The 23,225-nt window shown below is 36.2% G+C and overlaps 1 protein-coding gene across 8 annotated transcripts in view; it reads left to right on the top strand.

Moving 5' to 3' along the window:
- LRBA (LPS responsive beige-like anchor protein) overlaps positions 1–23,225 on the top strand; it is a 407,526-nt gene that overhangs the window by 80,093 nt on the left and 304,208 nt on the right. For all 8 annotated transcript variants that reach the window (XM_068942256.1, XM_068942262.1, XM_068942261.1 and 5 more), the window contains 7 exons: positions 944–1,097; positions 1,505–1,685; positions 2,949–3,076; positions 3,518–3,625; positions 7,819–7,996; positions 8,675–9,119; positions 19,651–19,784. In XM_068942256.1, coding sequence (XP_068798357.1) covers positions 944–1,097; positions 1,505–1,685; positions 2,949–3,076; positions 3,518–3,625; positions 7,819–7,996; positions 8,675–9,119; positions 19,651–19,784 — 1,328 coding nt within the window. The remainder of the gene's footprint in view (positions 1–943; positions 1,098–1,504; positions 1,686–2,948; positions 3,077–3,517; positions 3,626–7,818; positions 7,997–8,674; positions 9,120–19,650; positions 19,785–23,225) is intronic.

Below are 23,225 nucleotides of genomic sequence, written 5' to 3'. Positions count from 1 at the left end.
CTAAGAAAAAAATCCATTTATTACTTTGAAATTTACACAGACCGTGTTGCTGCTTTAATAGGATTCTGTGAAGATAAAGAGGAGTTCTAATTTTATGTATTTAAAAATTACTGTGTAACAGGGGTGTGGAATATAATCTTTAGGGTTTTTTTGTTTGTTTTAAGCCAAAAAGGGAAGCTTTGAAACCAGTCATAATTCTGATTTCTAGTGTTAAGATTCAATTATTTAAATAAGAATGCTATCTCTTATTGGCTTGTAGTAGTGAATGTCAAATTTAAATTGGACCATATAGCTATACTGACCTGATAAAAATGAATGTAAAGATGAATACGTAAAGTCTTTAAGTGATTAAAATAGAATTTAAATGGAGGTGAATTTTTGTCTGGCTATCATTTTTAAGATATGACTAAATTATCAGGACATCATCAGGTACACTACCTTTCTAGTTTAGGTTCCATCTTGAAAAATCTGTTCCTGTGTTTAACAGGACTTAAGTATCTGTGTTCTTTTTTTTAAATTTCTTTGAGAAGTGGTTAGAATTTGCTTTCTTTTTTCCAAAGATTTAAGTTCAAATCTAGTTTATTCCCCTAGGAAATATTATTATGTTGATTGATATAGTGACTTTCACTGTAGTAGGTAATCACAGACCGACCTATAATATATCTTTATCCAAATGATCATTTACCACGCACCTTGATGTTGTTAGCACGCTATGATCTGGAGAGGATTAAGAACTAAAAGGAAGGATAATTTTAGGTTTAGATTAAGGTATATTATTTGAACCTTGTGTTCATACCCCACATATCCTTGTGGGATATATTTGCTGCACCATAGCTCACTCTCTGGTTTTAGTCTTTTGAATACATAAAGATGCAAAAAATCACAAAAATAAAGCTGTACTCTGAATGCTATGTTTTCTGCGAAACCTACTTTTTTTGGACAGCCATTCTACAAAAACTGTGATGGACTTCGTGAACAGCAGTGACAACGTCGTATTTGTACACAATACAATTCACCTCATCTCGCAAGTGATGGACAACATGATCATGGCTTGTGGTGGCATATTGCCATTGCTTTCTGCTGCTACATCTGCTACCGTAAGAAATATTTTTTTTTTTTTCCTTTCCAAATTTATTTCCAGTAGGAGGCGTTCTTTCTTTATACAGTGTATTAACCCATTTTATCCGCCCTTTTGGGAGACGGGAATATATGCTTCCACAAACACCTCTTTCCTCTCTCTGCACCCTTTGCTACCCCCTGTTTTCTCCAATATAAATTTGGTTGCCTGAAGATGTAAAAAGAAGTCACTTAGAGCTTCGTGGTCCCACAGTGGTTTGCAGTAAGATTAAATTTCAATATTAATGATTGTTTTTGGAATACAACTGATTACTACTTTTGGATCTGACTAGACGTGGACTTCCAACATACCTTTTTCTTCATTTAAATTGTGTGAATATCATCTTTGTAAAGAAGTAAATATTACTTTCAATTTTTCACTATGCAGCATGAATTGGAGAATATTGAGCCAACTCAAGGACTTTCATTAGAAGCATCTCTAGCATTTCTCCAGAGATTAATCAACCTTGTGGATGTGCTAATTTTTGCAAGTTCTCTTGGTTTTACTGAAATTGAGTCTGAGAAAAACATGTCATCTGGAGGAATTCTGCGACAGTGTCTCCGTCTGGGTAAGCCAATAAAATCACTTAATGAACATAGCTTGCTGCTACAAGAGTTAACTGTTGTTAGGGTTTTTTAAATAAAAATAAATTTAGTAGAAGATGCATTGGGTTCTTTTACCATTTTGCTATTACTCTATTCTACAATGCACATATATATTTTTTTCTATTTAAATAGTTTAAATTAAATAACTGATTAAGTTCTGCCAACTTCAATGTTGGATGCATGTATCAATTTTATCCACAAAGATCTTTCTTTTACCAAAGTTCCCCAAATAGTCAAGACTGAAAACGCAGCAGTGTTATGAAAAAGAAATCTTGTGGTGTATATAAAAACATGAACCTTTATAATGCATAGGAAAGAGGGTCAGTAGATGAAGATATGCTGGAAACTGGAAATGCAAATTTCTAAAGAGTATGGTTCAGATCAGTTAGTAGTTGTACCCAGTATTGTAGTATATTTACACCTGAGTTGAAAGAAAGTGACCACTACCTAAGAAACTAATAACTATTTTAGAAATGGGAGCACACAAAATCATTATCTGGGTCCAATTAATTAATACAGGAGGAGAGTATTCATGCTAATCACATGCTGTAAGATTTGTTATGAAAAATATAATTTGCATGAGTGCCAGAGCAGCTCAGAGCCTCAGCAGTAACTAGCCTTCCTCTCCCTTTCTAGACAATTAAAACTTTGCAGATAGAACAAGATTTGTGGAATGCAAACAGGTATAGAGGTGGGGTAGTTCTTTCCTTTGAAAGTAATACTAGAAGATAAAACAGGTACTATTGTGAAGCTAAGAAAAGAATAAATTATGTAATGAAAGAACATGTTTAGTCTGAGAGTAACAAGTCATTGTGAAGCAAATATTCTGTTAGTTGTTTCACTAGTGTAGCACTTTTTTTTTCTTCCTTGTTAGTCTATGATAAGAAACTTAACTGTCTCCATACCTCCCGCTCCCCAAGATGGTATGCATGGTAACGTTTCAATGAGAGATGACAAAACAATGTAGTAATGCTAACCTATTTATTTTGAAGTATTTATTATATATGTGTTCTAATAGTTTAGTATTAATTTTTAGTTATTAGTTACTGAAGTATGTAGAGCATGGTTTTGCAACTATTTGCAATTTATTGAAACAAAATATTCTTTTACTGATTTGTTTAAAATTTATAGTTTAAGTGGTAAACACAAGTATATTATGTATCTCTATAAGGAATATCGATAATATAATTCCCAGCGAAATTGTTAACATTTCTTTTCCCTTCAAGTATGTGCAGTAGCAGTTAGAAATTGCTTGGAGTGCCAGCAGCATGCACAGATGAAACCTACTGGAGACACTGTGAAGAACCAAAAAGCAGTGCAGGGTCTTGTAGGAACAGGAAAGTCTGCAGCAAAGGCAAGTTTGAGGCCACACTCAAATCCACAAAAAATTAATTATTACTGTATACTGAAGGATAAGTGCTTAAATTTATACTTGCACCACTGATATTTTTTATGGAGCTGAACAGCATGAACACTGGAAATCCTGAAGTAATTTTTCCAAGCTATGAATTTTTAACATTTACGTATTTAATCTTATACAGTGAAATAACTCTGTCACAAGAATTTACTTTACCAAGTTATTTATGTTCTTTTTTCTTTAACTATGAAATGCATATCTGGTCTTTGTGCTCTGGATACCGCAAGTATGATGTACAGTAGGGAGTTGTACACAGAAGTGTTTTTTCCCCAAATTTTACCCACTTAAGAAATTATTAAATGCAACACGACACACTTAGTGATTCTTGGTAGAATATTTTTAGGAATCAAATCTGAGGCAATTGCTTTTCTTGATTAGAGTCCAGTGGACATTGTGACTGGTGGAATTTCTCCAATACGAGACCATGACAGACTTCTGCAGGATATGGATATTAATCGACTTCGAGCAGTAGTGTTCAGAGACATAGTGAGTTACAAGCAAAAATTTTTTTTTTTGGTTGCTAGATGTCTGTATAAATGTTTGCTGAACACTTGCTATATGTTGCAGTTTGTTTAAATTGAATTTACAAAAATTGAATAATGCTCACAGTAACTAGCACTGCATAATACTCTGCAGCTCTTCACAGAATTACAGAATGGTTAAGGTTGAAAGGGACCTCTGGAGACCATCTAGTCCAACCTCCCTGCTCAAGCAGGGTCACCTAGAGCACGTTGCCCAGGATCACGTCCAGGCAGGTTTTGAATATCTCCAGGGAAGGAGACTCCACTACCTCTCTGGGCAACTTGTTCCAGTGCTCGATCGCCCTCACAGTAAAGCAGTTTTTCCTCAGGTTCAGACAGAACTGCCTGTGTTTCAATTTCTGCCTGTTGCCTCTTGTCCTATCATGGGGCATCACTGAGAAGAGTCTGGCCCCATTCTTTTGACACCCTCCCTTCAGATACTTATACACAATGATCAGATCCCCTCTCATGCCTTCTCTTCTCCAGGCTGAACAGGCCCAGCTCCCTCAGCCTTTCCTCCTGGGAGAGTTTTTCCAGTCCCTTAAATCTTCTTTATGGTCCTTTACTGGACTTGCTCCAGGAGCTCCATGTCTCTCTTGTGCTGAGGAACTCAGCACTGGACACAGTACTCCAGATGTGGCCTCCCCAGGGCTGAGTGGAGGGGCAGGATCACCTCCCTTGACCTGCTGGCAACGCTCTGCCTAACGCACCCCAGGAGACCATTGGCCTTCTTAGCCGCAAGGGCACGTTGCTGGCTCATGCTTAACTTGTCTACCAGGACTCCCAGGTCCTTCTCTGCAGAGCTACTTTCCAGCAGGTCAACCCCCAGCCTGTACTGCTGCATGGGGTTATTCCTGCCTAAGTGCAGGACCTTGCACTTGCCTTTGTTGAACTTCAGGAGGTTCCTCTCTGCCCAGCTCTCCAGCCTGTCCAGGTCCCTCTGAATGGCAGCACAGTCTTCTGGTGTGTCAGCCACTCCCCCCAGTTTAGTATCGTCAGCAAACTTGCTGAGGGTGCACTCTGTCCCTTCCTCCAGGTCATTGATGAATACATTGAGCAAGACTGGACCCAGGGCTGACCCCTGGGGGACACTGCTAGCTCCAACTAGACTCTGTGCCACTGATCACAACCCTCTGAGCTTGGCCATCCAGCCAGTTCTCAATCCACCTCACTGTCTACTCACCCAGCTTGCACTTCCTGAGCTTACCTAGGAGGATGTGATGGGAGACAGTGTCAAAAGCCTTGCTGAAGTCCAGGGAGACAACATCCACTGCTCTGCCCTCATCTACCCAGCCAGTCATTCCGTCACAGAAGGCTATCAGATTGGTCAAGCATGATTTCCCTTTGGTGAATCCATGCTGACTACTCCTGATCACCTTCTTGTCCTCCAGATGCTTAGAGATGGCCTCCAGGAGGAGCTGTTCCATCACCTTTCCAGGGATGGAGGGGAGGCTGACAGGCCTGTAGTTCCCTGGCTCCTCCTTCTTGCCCTTTTGGAAGACTGGGGTGACATTGGCTTTCTTCCCGTCCTCAGGCACCTCTCCTGATCTCCAGGACCTTTCAAAGATGATGGAGAGTGCTGGCAAAGATGTTCGCCAGTTTCCTCAGCACTCATGGTTGCATCCCATTGGGGCCCATGGACTTGTGGGTGTCAAGTTTGCCTAAATGGTCTCTAACCTGATCCTCCTCCACCAAAGGAGGGAAAGTCTTCCTTTCTCCAGACTTTCTCCCTGGTCTCCAGGATCAGGGATTCCTATGCTCTTGTGGTGTTGGGGATGGGATAGAGGGAGAGGTGAAAATAACTGTCCGCTGGTCAGGGTCTTTGGTGTATTCCTAAGAGCTGACTCTCTGGAATTCTGCCTGGAGCCTCCAAGACTCTTGTATACTAAGTATGTTACGTCTAGTACAAATGCATATTTTCACATGCTGTAAGTAGGCAAATTACTGAATATTCGTAAAGATGTCTCTGTATCCTTTTTGAGAAATTAGTGTCTTTTTGACTAATTACAAATTAGAGGTCAACTGTGATTCCTTTACTTCTCCTCAGAGGAACCAATTTGTGTATGTAATATATGTGCGTAGGGGGTTTTTTTTTAGTCTTGAGTTGACTAAAAATAACTTTACCCTATGTCAGCAACTTTACAGCTGATATTGAGGAAAAAACCCCTCTGTAAACAAATACAGTAGTTACAATGGCTCTGAGTCACTGGTGGCTATGAGCTTGGATGCAAGGACTTATTTTTCAGTAGTTGGAACATCTAGCAAGTATAATGACTTACATAGTGACTTTTGTTCTATCCAGAATGGTGAAGGATCATTCATTTTTATCTTTACAGTAATTATTGATGGAAACAAGCTTCTTTTAATCTCTACTTTGGTATCAATGTGCAAAAGAATAACAGGAAGTGAATCTTCCATGCTGGTGGCAATAAAAATAATCCTAATGATTCAATCTTCAACGTTAATCACATTTTATGTACTTCATTTTTCTTCTAAAAATCCTAGCATGTGTGAACCTTTACTTTTTGGCATATCTAATTCATTAGGTTTTCTCTTTCACAAAAATGTAAAATGATGCAACAACTCTACTTTTCTGCTACTGTGTTGAGCTGTAGTGAAAAAATAGACTTTAAAAGATTTGTTCTGGAATATGTTTTATCTGAGCTGTTTATACCTGCCTCTAAATGTCATATGTTTAATTTGTATGCAATTTCTGAAATTACATTCAGCACATAGAAATGTGATTAGCATGATTTGAACCTATATAGGAGGAACTCAAATGGGATTCTAGTTTATTGCCTTAACTACTTAACCAACATTAGTAATACTTCCACTAGCGTATGAACTTTATTTCAAGGAGTTCTACAAAAATCACAGAAAAAATAAGAGGAAAGTATCATGCTTCTACTGGACCGCAACTTTATTTAAATACATTTGGAAACTGTCTTGCAAAAACTCATCTAGGAAGAAAATTCTTTTTAATCCTTACCATTGTAAGCACATCGTGCTTATTGGATGCCAGTTGTTATTAGGTTACTTTTTTGTCCTGTTCTATGAAGCTTAATGGTTTGGGTGGGGCTGAGAGGTTATTTATTGGACATAACAGATGGAACCCAGCTATATTTTCTATTTCTTTATCAATAATGTCTCATAAACTTCTCCTAGTATGGCTTATTAAATAATTCTTTATGGAATGTGGGGCTTCATTAAGCACTCAGATCATGATAAGATGAGCTTTTCAGTTTAGCTTACTTTCTTGAACTGCTCAGAGGAAGGCAAAAATTGCATGCCACCTGCAGTAGTCAATGCGAGAGAAGGTGAAAAGGTGGGGAGAAAAAAAAAAACAACAAAACAAAACTTTCCTACACTGGTCAGTGAGGGACCAAATATTTAGTTCTCCTGTGATCCCAAAGTGTACCAAGCTTTGGCAGATTTTTTTTGACCAGAGACTAAAGGAAACAGGCTTAGGCCAAATCCTTATGTCTAGTCAGAAGCGGTTATGTAGCTCTTTCCTCTCTTTCACTAGGAGTGACTGAGTATCTGAGAGAGACATTTGGCATAGCTCATATTAAGATTTTTTTTTTTAATCTCTTAATAAAGTTACACAATAATACAAATGCATACTTGCTTCTTTTGTTTAATTTCTGCATAACACAGTACATCTGTCTGGACAATCTGAGGATGAAATGCAACCTTAAGTCAGGTTCTGGAGTTTGTTCTACTTCTTTCAATAATATACAAAAATTTATAATTTTTTTTTCAGTTTTGTTGAATATGCTTGCATGGTAGTACTTCACAGCAAATGCTGTTAATATCTTGGTAAATTTCAGGAAAAGTGGGAGAAATGCCTGTAAATAAATAGAGGAAACCTATTTCTTGCACTAATTTGAAGCATATAGTCAAAATATATAACCTTAGTCAACCTTAACATATTTATGTAAGGAAAATGAGAGGGTTAACGTGACTGAAATAGAACTGTTATATTCCCTTGCTTTATAGGTGAGGCAAATTGTGACTAGAGAATATTGTTCTTCCATTACTGACATCATCATCTTACTCTCAGTCTGTTTATGGTAGTGCTGGGCATACTCTACAGAAAAATATGCATGCTGCTGAGTTAGTAATGGAAAATCTGCATGTGTGTCTCTTTTTTTACAGGAGGATAGTAAACAGGCTCAGTTTTTGGCTTTGGCTGTAGTATATTTTATTTCTGTGCTCATGGTTTCGAAATACAGAGATATACTGGAACCCCAGAATGAAAGGAGACCAGCAAATCATAGCCATTCATTCAAGGCATCAGAGAATGGAAGTAATGAAGCTACTGCTCCAGCTACAGGTGAATTGTTAGTTATTTGGCCAAACAATATTTTTAGTGCGACTTATGCATCTTAAGAGTCTGTAGAAGTCCATTTGGGATTGTATAGAAATATACACATTCTAACCACTTAAACAACATTATAGCATCTAATTTACCTGAGTATTTGTGTGCAGCTTTCATTTGTCTGATCTGAGAAGAACCCACAGATTTTTGCCATATAGAGGATGGCTGGTCTCAGTGAAGTAACTAAGTGGTCTCAGTGAAGTAACTAAGTATTCATGAATGCTTATGGCAGAAGGACTGCTGTCTTGCTTAAGGCTTAAATATGCGTGAGCATAGGTTGACTGCCTTTTGTTTTCGCTGTAAGACTGTATTTTTCTTTCTCCTTCTACCCTTTCTTCCGGCAATCAATTCATTTTCATTCTTTGCATGTTGAGTCAACACCTTCTATTCCTTAATTTTTAAAATTTTGGATATTATAAGCTTTTTCAGACTTCCTAGAAATTAAAAATAATTTTTTGTTCTGTTCCAAGCTTCCTATTTAATACTTACTCTCTAAGAGTAAGTAAGAGAGGAAATACAGCTGTGTTATTTCACTTGTTGCCTATTGGTGTTACTTTTTTTAAAAGCAATATGATGAATGTAATTCTGTTAATAATGATCTTAAAATTTGTTTTCTGTGTTTGGGATGAAAAGTTGTAGAGAACCGCTCTGCTGCTCTCGGTGCTTCATCTTCAACCTCCACTGAAGATTCTGAAAGTACAGCATTTGTACGAAGAAGGGACTCTGGTCTTGGAGAGGAACCAGCTTCAGGTCAAACAAATAGTTCAGAGAGTGTTGCTGAAGAAGGACCTCTGAACATCAGTGCAGGTCCGGATGCTATCAGTGAAGTACTCTGCACACTCTCATTAGAAGTAAATAAATCTCAGGAGGGCAGAAGTGAGGCAGGAACTGATGATAGTAAGCCTGCAACTGCTGTGCCAGCTGCAAAAAATGTCAACGTAAAGGACATTCTGCGAAGCCTGGTAAGCACACCAGCTGATGGGACTGCCATGGATCCTGCCCTTCTGCCACCAGCCTTCCTTGGACCTCTTGGTGATGCAGCTGCTGAGCAGCCTTTACAGTTCCATTCCTTTGACAGGTAATGTGACTCCTAAAATATTTGTGCTAATTCAGTTTGCTCTAAGGATTAGAAAAATTCACACTTCAGTCTTAGCAGACCATGTGTGCAATGTCATTTAATATTTAATATAATCAAGATAAATTGATTTGTAAGTAAAAATCCTTGACCTCACACAGGTTCATCAGGAAGGCATTGTGTTATGCTCTGCAAATCATGGGATGTTATGGTGTGCTCTGCAAGGAATTGGTCTAGAGTACTTCAGTGAAGCAGTATGGGCGGTTCTCTCACAGTTATGTGAGTTGTATAAGTCATGACAAGAAACCATATGTAGTATCTCCTTGCCAGAGTAGCCATTACAGCAAGAATGGGAGCAGTTTTAGTTGCTTTAGCTGTGATGTTCAGGCTTCAAAAGACTGTGGAAATGAAAAATGACTAGTGATTGGGCTTTACCTGAAGGTGTCAAGGCAAGCACTGCTTTTTAAGAGTCTTCATCTCCATGCATGTTACATCTCAGAAGCACTATGGTAGGAAAGCCAAGGAATAGCCTAGGAATGACTGCAAGAGAAAAAAAAAAAGATTGAGGCAGTAAGCTGCTCTTTTGTCTTTCCTGTTTTCCATTTCCTAACAACTGCGGTGCTTAGCACCCTGCTTTCCTCCTCATATCTCCTCTGTTGCTATGCATCTCAAATTACCCTCATGATCATTGTGCTTTGCCCTTTGAAGTGCTTCTGTGCTCCAGTGATATGCTTACCAAACCATGTTATGTGCCGCAATTAGATGCATTTCTTTGAGCAAATAGTTTTTACAAATCCTGAAAGAAGACTGGTTCTTCTTTAGGGGTGTATTTTACATTCAAAAACCCAAGTTTTATTTTCTGGAAATTGCTTCACTGGCACCTGGTGATTTTCTCTCTCTCTTCATATTAACGGTCATAACGTGAGATAGAACAGATGGGATATCTGCTGAGGTAAGACTGACACATCCATGATATGTCAGGATAACTGCTTGATACTCAATGTGGCAACTGATGAATAAGTATTTAAATTATAGACCACTATTGTCACGTGCCACTTGAGGAGATACTTAGCTCGCTATCTTCCTGATCACACTTTTCCCAGTTTGTTTTAGGTCCTTAATTGTTAAACATTTTAAGAGGAGGAACCATACTTTCTGTATTTTCTAAATTAGGAATTGGCTCATGATCTAATGAGTGCTGTTACATTGTGCATATTGAATTAATTTCAAGAGACCCAGGAAATAAAATGGATGTTACATAAATTATACTAATAACATAGATTAGCATGTATACTCATCATGCCCTATAATGTTTGCGTTCCTGCCTCTAGAAAAGCCTTGGTCATACCCAGAAATCCTGCAGTGGGGCTGGTGTGAGAGGTCCCTTGTCACCAAACCAGTATCTGATTCTCTGCTTATTGATGAATTTCCTTTGGCACCTCTATTTCTTTGCAGCGAGCCTATGGATGCCTTGTTCAAACTGGCAAACTAAGACTACCTAAGGCAAAAGTGCCGCTTTGTCTGTGGTATGGATGCAATTGTCGCAGCACAGCTCAGCTTGCCATATCACCAAGAGGGGAAGAGATACGGTGCTTGTTTGACTAGAGTTAGACACAGATGGTGTAGCCTAGCCTTTGGTCCCCTTGCAGTTGTCTCAAAGTAAATACTGTGTTCTGCTCATAAGTGCTAAACAGGAGAAAATGTTTTTGGGCAGTAGGAGGATGGAGGCAGAGGGGAGAAAGTAGGAGAAGAGAGACTGAATTTTCTTAGGATTTGTCATGCCTCTCTGTCCCTCCTGCTGCCCAAATGCTTTTAGGGATTCCCTATAAAGGCCTATCAGTGCTCTAAGAGCGAGTGGACAATAGCATATGGTTCTAGTCTGTGACTAGTCTTTTTCCTCAGGAAATTCTTATTGTTCATTATTGAGTGGTAGAGATTTTAAGCACAGAATAACATGTATCTGGAAAGCTGGCACAGAAGAGCATATTGGATTTGGTAATTATTTTTAGCTATTGTTAAAATGAGAACTGAAGTTATGTGCTATCTATGCAAATCTTATTGATTAGAATTGGTGTAAAGCAGGTTAACTAGACAAGAAGTGGTGGGGCTCTTATAATCTACCTACGTTAGGTATGATGATTACGTCTCCAAAACCTCCTTATCAGAGGAAACTATGTGATTTAATTTAGTAACGTGCACTAACAAAATACTGTTGCTGTGCTTCACAACAGCTGCCTTTCAGACAGTTGTAGTTCTGTGCTGTTTGTCTCTTTGTTCAGTATAGTTTCAAAACAAATCAAATATGAAAAAAACCCTTTAAATTGCAGTATATGGTTGTAAAACAAGTCACTGAAAAGTTGAATTACTTCCTATTTTGCCCCTTTACCTTTCCATTTACCAGACTATTCCAGATGGATTTTTTCCTCCTTTTCTCTCTTTTGAAGTGCCAGCCATTTTTAACCATAATTCTGAATATTATCTTACTTAACCTGGAGACACAGTAACTGTATCAGAAAAGAGTCTGCTGAAGGAACATATAGAGGTGTAAAAGGAGTGCTCAAAACTGATTGTGGTGCGTGGATTAAAGTAGTAGCCTGGAGCACGCTTGTGAATGGAAGATCAGAGGGTGTGTGGAAAATAGACGCCTTTACTTTTCATTTCCTTGTTTTTGTAGCAGTTTATATAGTTACTTTAACTGCTCCACAATGATGACTTGAGGGTATTACTTTCCTATGACTTTCTATGTTTAATAGGTGGGGCTAAATATGTGAGGAAAAGGTCATGAACTAATATAAAATATTTTGTCCATCAACAGTTTTATGTAACCTGTGATATGTCATCAGCGGTGTGTTTCTAGGTTGCTTAATTTTTCATGTCCTTACTTTTGAGGGTATGTCAGGTAGACAAAAGTGCGTTTAATGGATATACAGGTAAAAGCCTTATCCTTGGTCAATTATAATCAGGTAGTGATATGTACAATCTTGTCTCTATGGTAAATATATTGACGTATGATAGGGTATTTGATAACTAGCTAATAAATCAGTTAAGCAAAAAAATGGAATAACTGTGTATATATCGCTTCAAATAAAATGTTTCATAGAAAAGTTTCATGAACACTTGAAGGTGATCGTAACTTTGTTTAGTGCAGCTCTGCTTAAAATACAAGTTTATGCTCTGAAATAACATTCTATGACAAATAGGAGAAGGACTTGTACTAGGAAAAGAAAAGCCTTTTTACAAGAAGCTAATAGAGTTTGAAATACTAGCTTTTATCTCTGCATAGAAATACTAGGGATACGTTGGGAAAGTCTGGAAGAATAGACTTTAGGATGCTCTATAACTTTGTGTCTGGTTTATGTTTAATGAATTGTCTGATGGCAAACACAAGCTTTGTGGGTTAACATAACTTTTTTTTTTTTTTTTTAATTTAAATACACTGTTTAAAGTTGTTCCCATATAGCAGTTTACCAGTGGGGTATCTCTGGGAATTTCAAAGCATCTCTCTGATCCTGCATTTATCTCAGGAATGCTGTGTCAGAAATCAAAACTCTCCTCGTATCTTAAGGATTATCAACTTCCTAGCCATAGCTGGAGAGTATACAGTAACAGCTATGTGAGTGAAACCTTGCTGAAAGGCAGCCAGGTTGCAAGGCTTTGCAAACAACTAGGTGTATGTGTTCATTCCCATGCCAGAAAACTTCCCCTTATCTTATGTGAAGATACAATCTCGTGATTAGTGGGTGCCAGGGGTTTATCATGATAAAGTTCAAGGCTTGCATTGGCTTTTTCCCAAGGTCCATAGGGACATGAATTAATGGTCCAACTTCAGGATCCTACAACATCAGTTTTCTTATTCAGTGGTGATCTTTTAGAGGGAAAAAAAAGGGGGAGGAGGCAGAAATTTCTCTTCAGTTAGTCTAATAAAACCCATAACCATTAACTTACTATGTTTATTGGGCACTTAAAAAAAAACCTTGATCTCTTCTGGCTCCTACTGCTCTTTGTGGAAACATTCAATAATCATGTCATTATAGGAAGCTGATGCTGAGGGTTCAGAGGAATATAGGCTCTTAAATCATGGTATTGTGCTGTGGAGCTTACATCTGTAACTTACAGAATAGATATATTAATAAGCTTGTCTGTCTTTTTGGAACATTGACTCTAAGCTGCTTACTTTGCCTCAGTCTATGTTTATGCATTTGTCAATCTGTGGCGTGTGTGCTCCCTTGTAATGGCTGAATGTCCTATTTCTGTTAAAGTTCATCAGAATCATTTTGTGTACGGAATGAATATAATTTAGATTTCATTGATGTGGGCTTGGAGTCTAAAGAAAATAAAACTTCTTATTTGCAAGATTAAGTTTACCAGGTACAGGTAGAGACAAAATACGAGAATGGGGGATGTGTAGGTCAAGGAACCAGGTGCATGTGCTGTGACGAGAAGCTCAGCTCTTTTGGCACCCTGAAAACTTGTGTTCTGCAGGAGCTGATGAGACAAACACTTTCAAGTCTTCTCCCTGCCAAGTTGATTTTAAAGGTCTCTCAAAATGTTAGAGAAGGCCTTGTATTTGTTCTATCATCTCTCTTTTTTTTTTTTTTTAATCTGTTTCTCTGATCTCTGTTTTTAAGAGGGTTTCTTATTCTTTCTTTCTCTTTTGGAATTTCAAGAGGAACATAAAAGAATGGGTATTATCTACAGACAGCAGAGTCTGTAGAATGACGCTGACATGGCAGGCTGCTTTTCTATCTCACAAAGTAGAGGTAAAAGTATGTCTCTGATCCCCTTTATTGGTCTTAAGAGCCCTGCAGTGGTCATCATTCTGGTAACCTTGAACAAGACTAACTTCTATTGGTTTTAAATGAAAACCTTTATCCCTTAGGGAAACAGACAAACTGTCAACCTGTGTTGCTGTTCAGTGCTAAAAATGGAATGATAAGAATCAAATCCTTATAAATTTTTGTGTGTCAAGAGCAATTACAGTTCATGTATGTATTTTTAAATTACAATGACATCATCAGTTTGGCCTGGCCCATGTTATATAAGGAGTATTTGACTCAATCCCAAGGAAAATTTGTAACTTAAAATACATTTAAAATTAATGACAGCTTGCCAACTTCCAAAAAAAAAAATTTAGTGGGTATTTATAGATATTTTGCATCTTTGTTGAAAAAGAAAAAACAGTGGTCTGAAAACAAAAGCTATTCAATAAGTAAATCCTTATAGGATTTGGCAGAATAGATCATTATTGTGTAAGCCTTTGTCTGTGATGGAAGTCAGTGTTCAGCTCAGTGATCTGTGCTCATTCAGCAATGAGTAATTGTCTGTAACACGAAGGCTTCTTAAACTTCAGCATAATTGGGACTAATAACACACTGACCTTCTGGCTAAGATGTATTTATGGTGGCTAGTTCTCTCTATGCCTGACCTACGTTTATCAGTTCATATGCTCAAATTCCTGCTTTAAACCTTAAAAATGTGTTTTTAAATTTTAAAAGGAAAACACCCAATATAGTCACATCAGTGAGCCAACTAAAATGTCATGGTATTTACCATAGTGCTTGAAATAAGTCTTAAGAATATTTTAGTACCGTTTTTATAGTTTGTATTATTTGTCCTGTAGCAGAAAAGTGTAGTGTTAATTGGAATGGTGTGATAGTTTGAATGTTAGGGAATAAAATTTATTGATGATTTTCTTCCTTGTGACCAAGTGGTGGTCTTTGGCTCTAGCCATGTGTGAAGTTGCCTAATGTTCATTATTATTCTGAGGGGATTAATGCATGATTACAGATGTTCTAAAATATATTATTTTCGTAGGTCTAAAGAAATATACTGTTTATATATAGCCACTTATTTATGAGTATTTTATCCAAATCTGTAGCAATATTCAACTTTTTAAACAATGTTTAGCTTAAATTAGTCTAGCTACAAAAAAAGGACTCTACATTCTCTGTGTACTCCATAAAAAGAATGTGCCCTATAACAGGAGAGAAGCTGAAAGCCCATTAACTTCTTTAAGGGACTTTGTTGATAAATTTACTTGATAAGTGATTTAATAAGTGATATGCTAAATTCACATAGCTTATTTACTACAATTTTTAAGCTTGATTTTTTTTCCACTGTCCCATACATTTTTCTGCCAATACCATTTATTTTATTTACATTATATTAACATTTAAATAATTTTTGATAGAGATAGACAAAGGAATCTTGAAGGTTAATGGCATATATTTGTGTTTTTGAACATAGTTACATTTCCACCTGAATGTTCAGAGAAAATATCATATTATTCCACAAAGAAGGAACAACATATGAATTTTAGAATTTTAAGTAAAGAATCATGACCAATGTTTGCACTTCAAATCTATTAATTTGCTTTTTAGTGTATGGTACATATGAATCTGTATGTAATCGCAGAGCCTTACTGTCATACCTTGAAGAAAGCCTGGAAATGGAAATTCCTAAAATAAATCCTTTAATTGTAATGTTGGTCAGTTGCACTGTTGAAAGACTTCATATTAGTAAACATTACATTACAAATAAAGCAACAAAGCTTAGTTATAAGTTAAGAAACTTTCATATTTTAGTTAGTTGTTCCTGAAATATTTTGAAGATTTTTGAATCAGAAGATTATGGCAGCTGTCCAGGAGTAAGAGAGAAAGTACATTCAGGGTTTGGAGTTTCCTCACATCACGTTTGTGGACTCTTGAGGACAATTCCTGGCACTTCCTTTGATTGTATGCCTCAGATTGACACTGCTGCCAGGAAAAGGGACCTTTTTCCCCACCAGAAATACCATTAATTTTATTTAGGATAAGAAAATCTGAATCATTTCAGTTGACTGGTGAAGATTGCTGTCTAAAAAACCGTTCTGATCAAAACTAGAAATCTGAGTGTAGAAAATAGTATTGTGATGAGTACTAAGGCTCTATTTTCTTCTAAGGTCTAGTCTTTGTTATGTGAAGAAGCTATTTCTCCAACCCTTACTCTGTTGCCTCTTGTCTTTCTGAACTGTTATGTTGCACTGCAGGAGTCACTCGTTGAGGTGCATCTTGAACACTATCTAGCTTCCTAAGCGAGCTTATAATTAAGGGGACTAAGATCTAAGGTGACCTTCAGATAGAAACATCATGGTGAAATTGATGAACTGAATTGTTTAGCTTTAAGAAAGCTGAAGCTTTTCATATTTTATATGCATGGTTTTTCAGTGGGGAATGAAAAACAACCTCCAGAAAATGTACTCTGAAAACTTTTACTGGGAGTCAATCTCTCTTGCTTAAAGCAAGGTGGTGACTATATGGAATTCATGTGCACACGCGTATCTGCTAAGGCAGCATAGGTTTGTCTGTGCTCCACAGTGGGGAACGTGAACAGTTGTTTATATTCCTTGAGTCAAAGGACATTCACTAGTATGCTAGATCATTGTACTGTGTAGTTCTGTTGAAGTATAACTTTCTTTTCTCCTTCCAGTATAAAAGGAACGAGGATGTGTAATTACCAACAACAACAACAAAGCCTACTAACAGCTCTAATTTGTAGCTGTATATTAGTGTCACATTCCTGGTACTGGTAATACTGAACCTTCCTTAAGTGAATGCTAGTGCTAGATACTGAAAATAATAATGGAAGTGTTAGAATGTAACACTCTACAAGTAATTTTTAAATGACAAGATATGCAAAAGATCTTAAAAGACAAAAGGGACTATTGTGGTCATTTACTTGGACTTCCTGACTGTTGCAGCCCAGGAGAAATAGCCTCTAATTCTTTTGCCTGTAATGGACCTCTGCTTGGATAGCTATAGAAAGTCTGGCAGCTTGCTGAAACGACTCCCTCAGTGCAGCTATGCTTAAGCACACTGAAGGTCAGTAGAAGTTTACAGGAAGGAATGATAACATACAGGTTTTTCTCAGAAACAGCACAGAAAGTGGAAGACTGTTACATTTGGGATTTTTTTTTGTCTCTATCGATTGTCAGCTACAGATGAGCAGTGTTAAGGTAACAGTTCCATATTTATGTAAGCTTTGTTACTTGCTATATAAGAAGCTTCTGTAGTAGTTCTGTCCTATTTTAAAATTTCTTCTTGACCGTTCTTGTATGTTTGTTTCCATATTCTAATCCTAGAGAGGTAGGTGTAAAATATCTAAACTTCAGCCATTTATATATAATATACATATATTATAATATAATATTTAAGGTCCAGGGCTGGCCTGCCCTTTAAGTCTTGAAGTACCAGGTGGTTCATGGTTCCTGGGGCTCTTGGGAGAATCATAGTTTTAATCAGTAGCGTTCATAGGCATTTAGAAAACACAATTCTGTTTTGATGATTTGAGAAAATTCTGAATGACTTTAAGCCCTGGAAACATAAGACTTTCTAAATGTAAAAGAGGTTGGAAGTTTTTTATTATTATTATTATTATTATTATTATTATTATTATTATTATTTTTAACCCTCAAGTTAATTGATGTCTTACAATTTAAAATTAATTAAATTAATTCTATAGGCTAGATATTGTTTTGAACTGAGACTGCTGGATGTGCGCAATTACTATCTCCATGTGGCACCCAAATTTATGACGAAATATTCTCCCACATCGCCTTTAATGCAATATAATTGTGGGTGTATTAGTACCAAGTGGATAATTGTTTCTGTAATGTAGTGGGTGAAAAAATAATTGTTTCTAGCTCATATGTTGAGATTCTTCAGGGTCTGCATGAGTAGATATATATTTGTAACGTGTTTGTACAATTTGGGTTAATATTCTTGGTCTGTATTTCTTGAATTGCATAGCTTGACAGTACAAGAACTTAAAATCCAGTGATGGAATATACCCAGACTTCAGTACTGGATCCTGAACTTTGGGGAAATGTCCGTATGTGTGTGGATGTACTTAGTACTGAGCAAACTTGCATTCATTTCTCACCCCTTCCTGGTATTTGCATGTGGATTACAGAATAGAAATCACAGTTTCTGACAGTGAGTAAGTCAGTGGTGTGGGTAAAATATGGGTAAAATATCCCCTCCTTATACCTGAGTATATGGGTAAAATATCCCCTCCTTATAGCTGAGTAATGAAAAATTGGTACATATGGCAGATATAATTTAGATGGTAGTGTAAATATATGAATTATTTTTTTAGTCCACTGTTCATGTTTTGGGAAACATGACATGAACATATGAGCAAAATTCATGGTTTAGGCACGATATCTTGACTTGGGGCTCAGGTGTTGTTGCTTCTATTTTTTTAGTATATAGTTAACATTAGCAGTCACCCTTATAATGATATGACATGTACTACCTTCAAGTATGGTGGCTGCCTATTCCTGCTGTTAAGAATGTTGATTTAATCAGTAACATGGTCTAGCTCCTGTGACATCCTCTGGATTGTAGAAGAGAGTCAGTGCAGTCTTTTTTTTTTTTTTTTTCATTCTAGGAAAATTATTTTAGAAATATTTGATAGAATGCTTTTGACTATTGCTATCACACCCAAATTTGAGTTAAGTTTCTAAGTTACTTTATTTAGAAAATGAATATTTTAAAGCTATTAAGGGAATACTTCCAGTGTGCAGTTATAGTACTGTCAACAAAAGATGTGATTAAATAAATTGAATGTTGAAGACTTTTTCGACTTACGGTTAACACCAGGTAATTAAAAATAAGCGCTGCTGTGGGAGTGCATTATATATCAGCTGTACTCTTTACCTCATTAGCTGGATTTTTGCATGTTTATGGAGCTAACTTGCAATTAAAAATGCCTTTAATGTATGCTTAACAAGACTTTTTAGGTATTTGGAGTAAAGTACTACAATGTAATTGAAGTTGGTATAGCATAAATAGATGTCTTAGTAACATACGAGATAAATCTCCATGCCTAACTTGACACTCTACATCTCTTTCTCTTGTGTAATTTATAATGCTGAATATAATGCCTGAAGTTTAACTTGCATAAAGAATGGAGATTCTCTCTTCAACTCCTAAGATTTTGATTTATTACATAAGTAAAACTTAACTGGTCAGATGTACTAAAATTTATGCAGTAGTTATGTTTTGAAGTTGTGTGAATGTTAGTATGTGCACACTGACATTGTTTGTGTTTAGACTATCATATATGCTTCAATTAAGTCTTCGCTTCTGCTGAAGTAGTATACTGTCTAGGCGACCCTCAGCATTAAAAGTTTTCCTTTAATACTTTCATTTTGAATACTGTATCTTTTGCAAATAGTTGCCTGAAGTTTAAAGGCAAATCTCAGGGAAACTGAGGTAAAAAGTAAAACCTATTTTCAGGTTACTCATCCTGCTAATCATGTAACTATCCACTTGTTTGTCCATGATTTTGTAAAAGTGAATTAAATATTAATTGTACCATAGGTTAAAATAGGGTGCCAAAGATGATGGCATAAGACATTAGGGAAGGAACAGTACATTTATTGCTAAATCTTTTGCAGGGCACAGAAGTACATGTGCTAGATTGGTAAATAAGGATCATGATGTGTGAACCTTCATGCAATATTATTTACAACCTTTATGTCTCCTTATAGGAGTGTTGTTGTACAACAGAAGAAATCAACTGTTTCCTCTTCTACAGCTACTATGGGTATTCCTGCAAACGCTGTCAGTGTGGTTTCTTCATTAGATTCATCCCAAGCCCTAGATTTGGCAGGAGAATCTCCTGGTGAGTAAGGGTAAATATAACAACTCATACTCTAACTCTTCATCCCTTGCTTCCCCTTTATTATCCCTCCAAAATGAATACAAATGAACAAGTTTTTGTTATGTGATTTTCCTGTTGAAAGCAAGATGTCTTCCAATATTTATCTGCATATCAAAACACTGTAAATGAGTAAAATCATTTTTCAGACATGAAGTCATCAATTGCCTTCAGTTCTAATACTGATTAAAATGTATATTTTATATATGTTATATATGTATGTCTACATATCTATCTATAAGTCTTGCTATGCTAAGAATATTGATGGTTATTGCAAGTTGTATATTCTTTGGGGAAAATGTGTCTTAGTATACTTGAGGAGGATGGTGTTTTACACTTTCTTTTTTACTACTGGAGTGTGTGTGATATAACATGTCCTAAATAATCAAGTCAGACAACAGGGCCTTTGAGACCTTTGTATCCTCTGTGTGCATCTTTGTCGTACACTCTCATGTAGGGACTTGCAGGCCTGCATTTGATATTCCTGTCTCTAGCAAAGACCAGTGCCAGATACTTTATAGGAAAATAAAAGTGACTTTTAAGTTAAACTGGACCAATTGTGCAATGATATTACATGGGTTTTTGACGATAAGAACTCATCCTTCTTGTATTTTCTAATAGTTTACCCTCCCCCCCCACCAAAGCATTTCATTATTCCTAGTTTTGATGCTGTAGATACACATAAATAAAAATGAACCTTCTGATTTAAAGATTTTTATGAGAAAAAAATAATGTTGTATTTAATAGTTTTTTGTTCAACTTTTTTTGGTTTTTTTTTTTCCTCTATCTGGCAGAACAAATGCAAATATCTGATTTGGTTAATGCAGTATTTGTCATAATTTCAAAATTTCTCAATTAGTTATTAAAAAGCAGGAATACTAAATTAACTTGTTTTTAGTATAAGGGGAATATGTTCTTGAGACTATTTTTTTGTTACATGTTTTTTTTGTTGCTTACCATATAGGCTTACTTATAAATTGTAAGGTATTTGTTCAAGGCTGTATGTCTTAATGTGAAGTAGGACTGAAAATGATATAGAAGTACTTCCAATAGCTTAAGCCTGAAGTCCAGTTCAGTGTTGATATCTGACTAATTGCTTTGAACATTTTTTTTCAGGGGGGACAAAGCTGAGTAGGTTGGCTATAAGCAAGTGGTCCTTTGAACCTCAGTCTTTCTGGTCTTTCCATAGGAGATAAATGATGTTTAACCTTATACACTGTGCCAAAGGCATGCTTTTCTACTTAGCCGTGTTTAAGTCAAAAGGCTCTCATAACTGCTTATGCTGATGAAGTTAAATGCAAAGACTTTGAACTGATTTGCATCTTAATCAAGGGAATCTCAATCTTTGCTTGATTCCTGGATGTTTCTTTTCACGTTTGAGTTTTTTTGCTTCCCGTTTTGCTGATCTTGTATATAAATTGCAAAGACTAAGAAAAAAGTTGAATCCGTTCTCATGTGCTGTAATACTCACGTGTCTAGATGACATTTGCTGTTATCCTTGCCCTCCTCAACTTCCCATACCATTTCTTGGGGAATTCATAAAGGTTTTTTCCCAACCATGATATAGAGAAAAAAAAAAGCTATTGAAACATTGAACATATAGTACGCTTTTATTTTTTGCAAAATGGAGAATACCTTTGTCCCTAAAATTGCAGGTGGTAGCAATATACAGATCTAGGGTTAACATTTAGACTAGGAAAATTAGTTTTGTTTTAAAATGTTACAGTTCTTTAGGGAAGACTTGCTTTGAACAAGTGATCTGTTTTTAAAATAATAAAACCTTAGATACATTGAAATTATTGATTGAAATAATTACTAATATGTTAAATTCTTACCTATTTTCCCAGGTTAAATAGAAGCTAATTAGTCAAATTCCTGAAGTCAATGTTTATTTACTTTCAACAGGAACAAATCAGATGAACACTAGATTTTCAGATTTACTCAATCTTTTTAAAAATAATAAAATAAAAAGATGTGCTTCTGGGCCTGTAAAGTGTATAAGAAATCCAGACAATAAACAATACTGATGTAGTTTGTAACTGTGTGACTTCCAGAATGTCTGGGAGTTTTGGCAAAAATTGGACATCTAATCTAAACTGATATGCATAAGAAGAAACTAATCAGAATTAAAAATAGTGGACATGTTTAGACTGGCAATCTAATTAATTAAAAGAAAAAGCAAAAGGATAAATGAAATCATCCCTTAAACCGATTAAAACGTGAGACTATTTCTTTTTCTCTTCAGTAAAATAATGGCATGAAAACAAAAATTTTGCAGAGTTGGAGTAGTTCTTTCTTGTGTCGCTCATGTAAATTGCACACATTTAAGTTTGAAATACTGCTATGTAAAATGGCTTTGACTTTTTAATATGAAGAGATAAGTAGCAATAAGTTTACTATAAAAAGAAAAAGTGTATTTCCCTGGGTTCACATCACATGTTTTTTCTACTAATTTTTGTCTTCATGCAACAGAAGAGAGCCAATACACTGTACTCTTTTTTTTTTTCAGCTAACGTTCATTTTAAGCCTGTTTACTTAGTCATTTAGAAAAAGGTGAATTAAATCCTTTCAAAAAACCCAGCAGACTAGAATTTTTTACAGTGCATATAAATTGTGGTCTTTTTCACATTTAAATCAAGGCTATGTATTGTTGCTACATTTAAGAATAACTTTCAGTTGTTTTTTCTAGCCTCAAAGGGTTTTTTTGAAGTGCATGTAATATGCATTTGTTTGATATGTTTTTAAAACTAAGCAAAGAAGCCTTTGTATATAATACTTTACTTTGTAGACCTAAGTCATTTTACTCCAAAACAGAGATAAAAGCTGGATATAGACATTGAAGTGGGATTAAACAGCAAGTGACAGCGTTTTACTTGTAATGTGTATATGAGCATAATTTGGGAAAAAATTCTATGTAGTGCGTGACTATCCTCCACTTGCAGTTGTGATATCAAAATTGCTCGGTTTAGCTAGAATGTATGTTGAAATATTAGGCCGTCTATATGATTCCAAAGCTCTCCATTCCTGTTTACCTATGCTCCAAATTTATCAACCTGTTTCCCAATATTTTTTCCTAAACGTTGTGTCTTGCCTGTAGCTCAAGGTCTGTCAGTATCTTACCAGATAAACTTTAAGTTTATCCTAAGCTCACAGAACTTCGTATCAAGTGGATGTGACATGTCTTTGCCTGGCATAGGCAAAGTGTTGACAGGTTGGGAAGATAACCATCTAAGAGCACTCTGTTTCTCTGATGCTCTGAAAGAGGGTGAAAACATATTTGTGGCCTCAGACAGCATGGCTTTTTAGCAGGAGACATTTCTTCACCCTTATTCACTCAAGCCACTGAGTGTTTCACAGCATAAAAGCTTGTTTTGTTTACAGACTTGACCCTTGTGGTCTGAACTT

Source organism: Struthio camelus, chromosome 4 (assembly GCF_040807025.1).
Source record: "Struthio camelus isolate bStrCam1 chromosome 4, bStrCam1.hap1, whole genome shotgun sequence".
Classification (NCBI taxonomy): Eukaryota; Metazoa; Chordata; class Aves; order Struthioniformes; family Struthionidae; genus Struthio; species Struthio camelus.
Note: the sequence above shows the minus strand (reverse complement) of the source record. Positions and strands in the feature narration are given on the sequence as shown.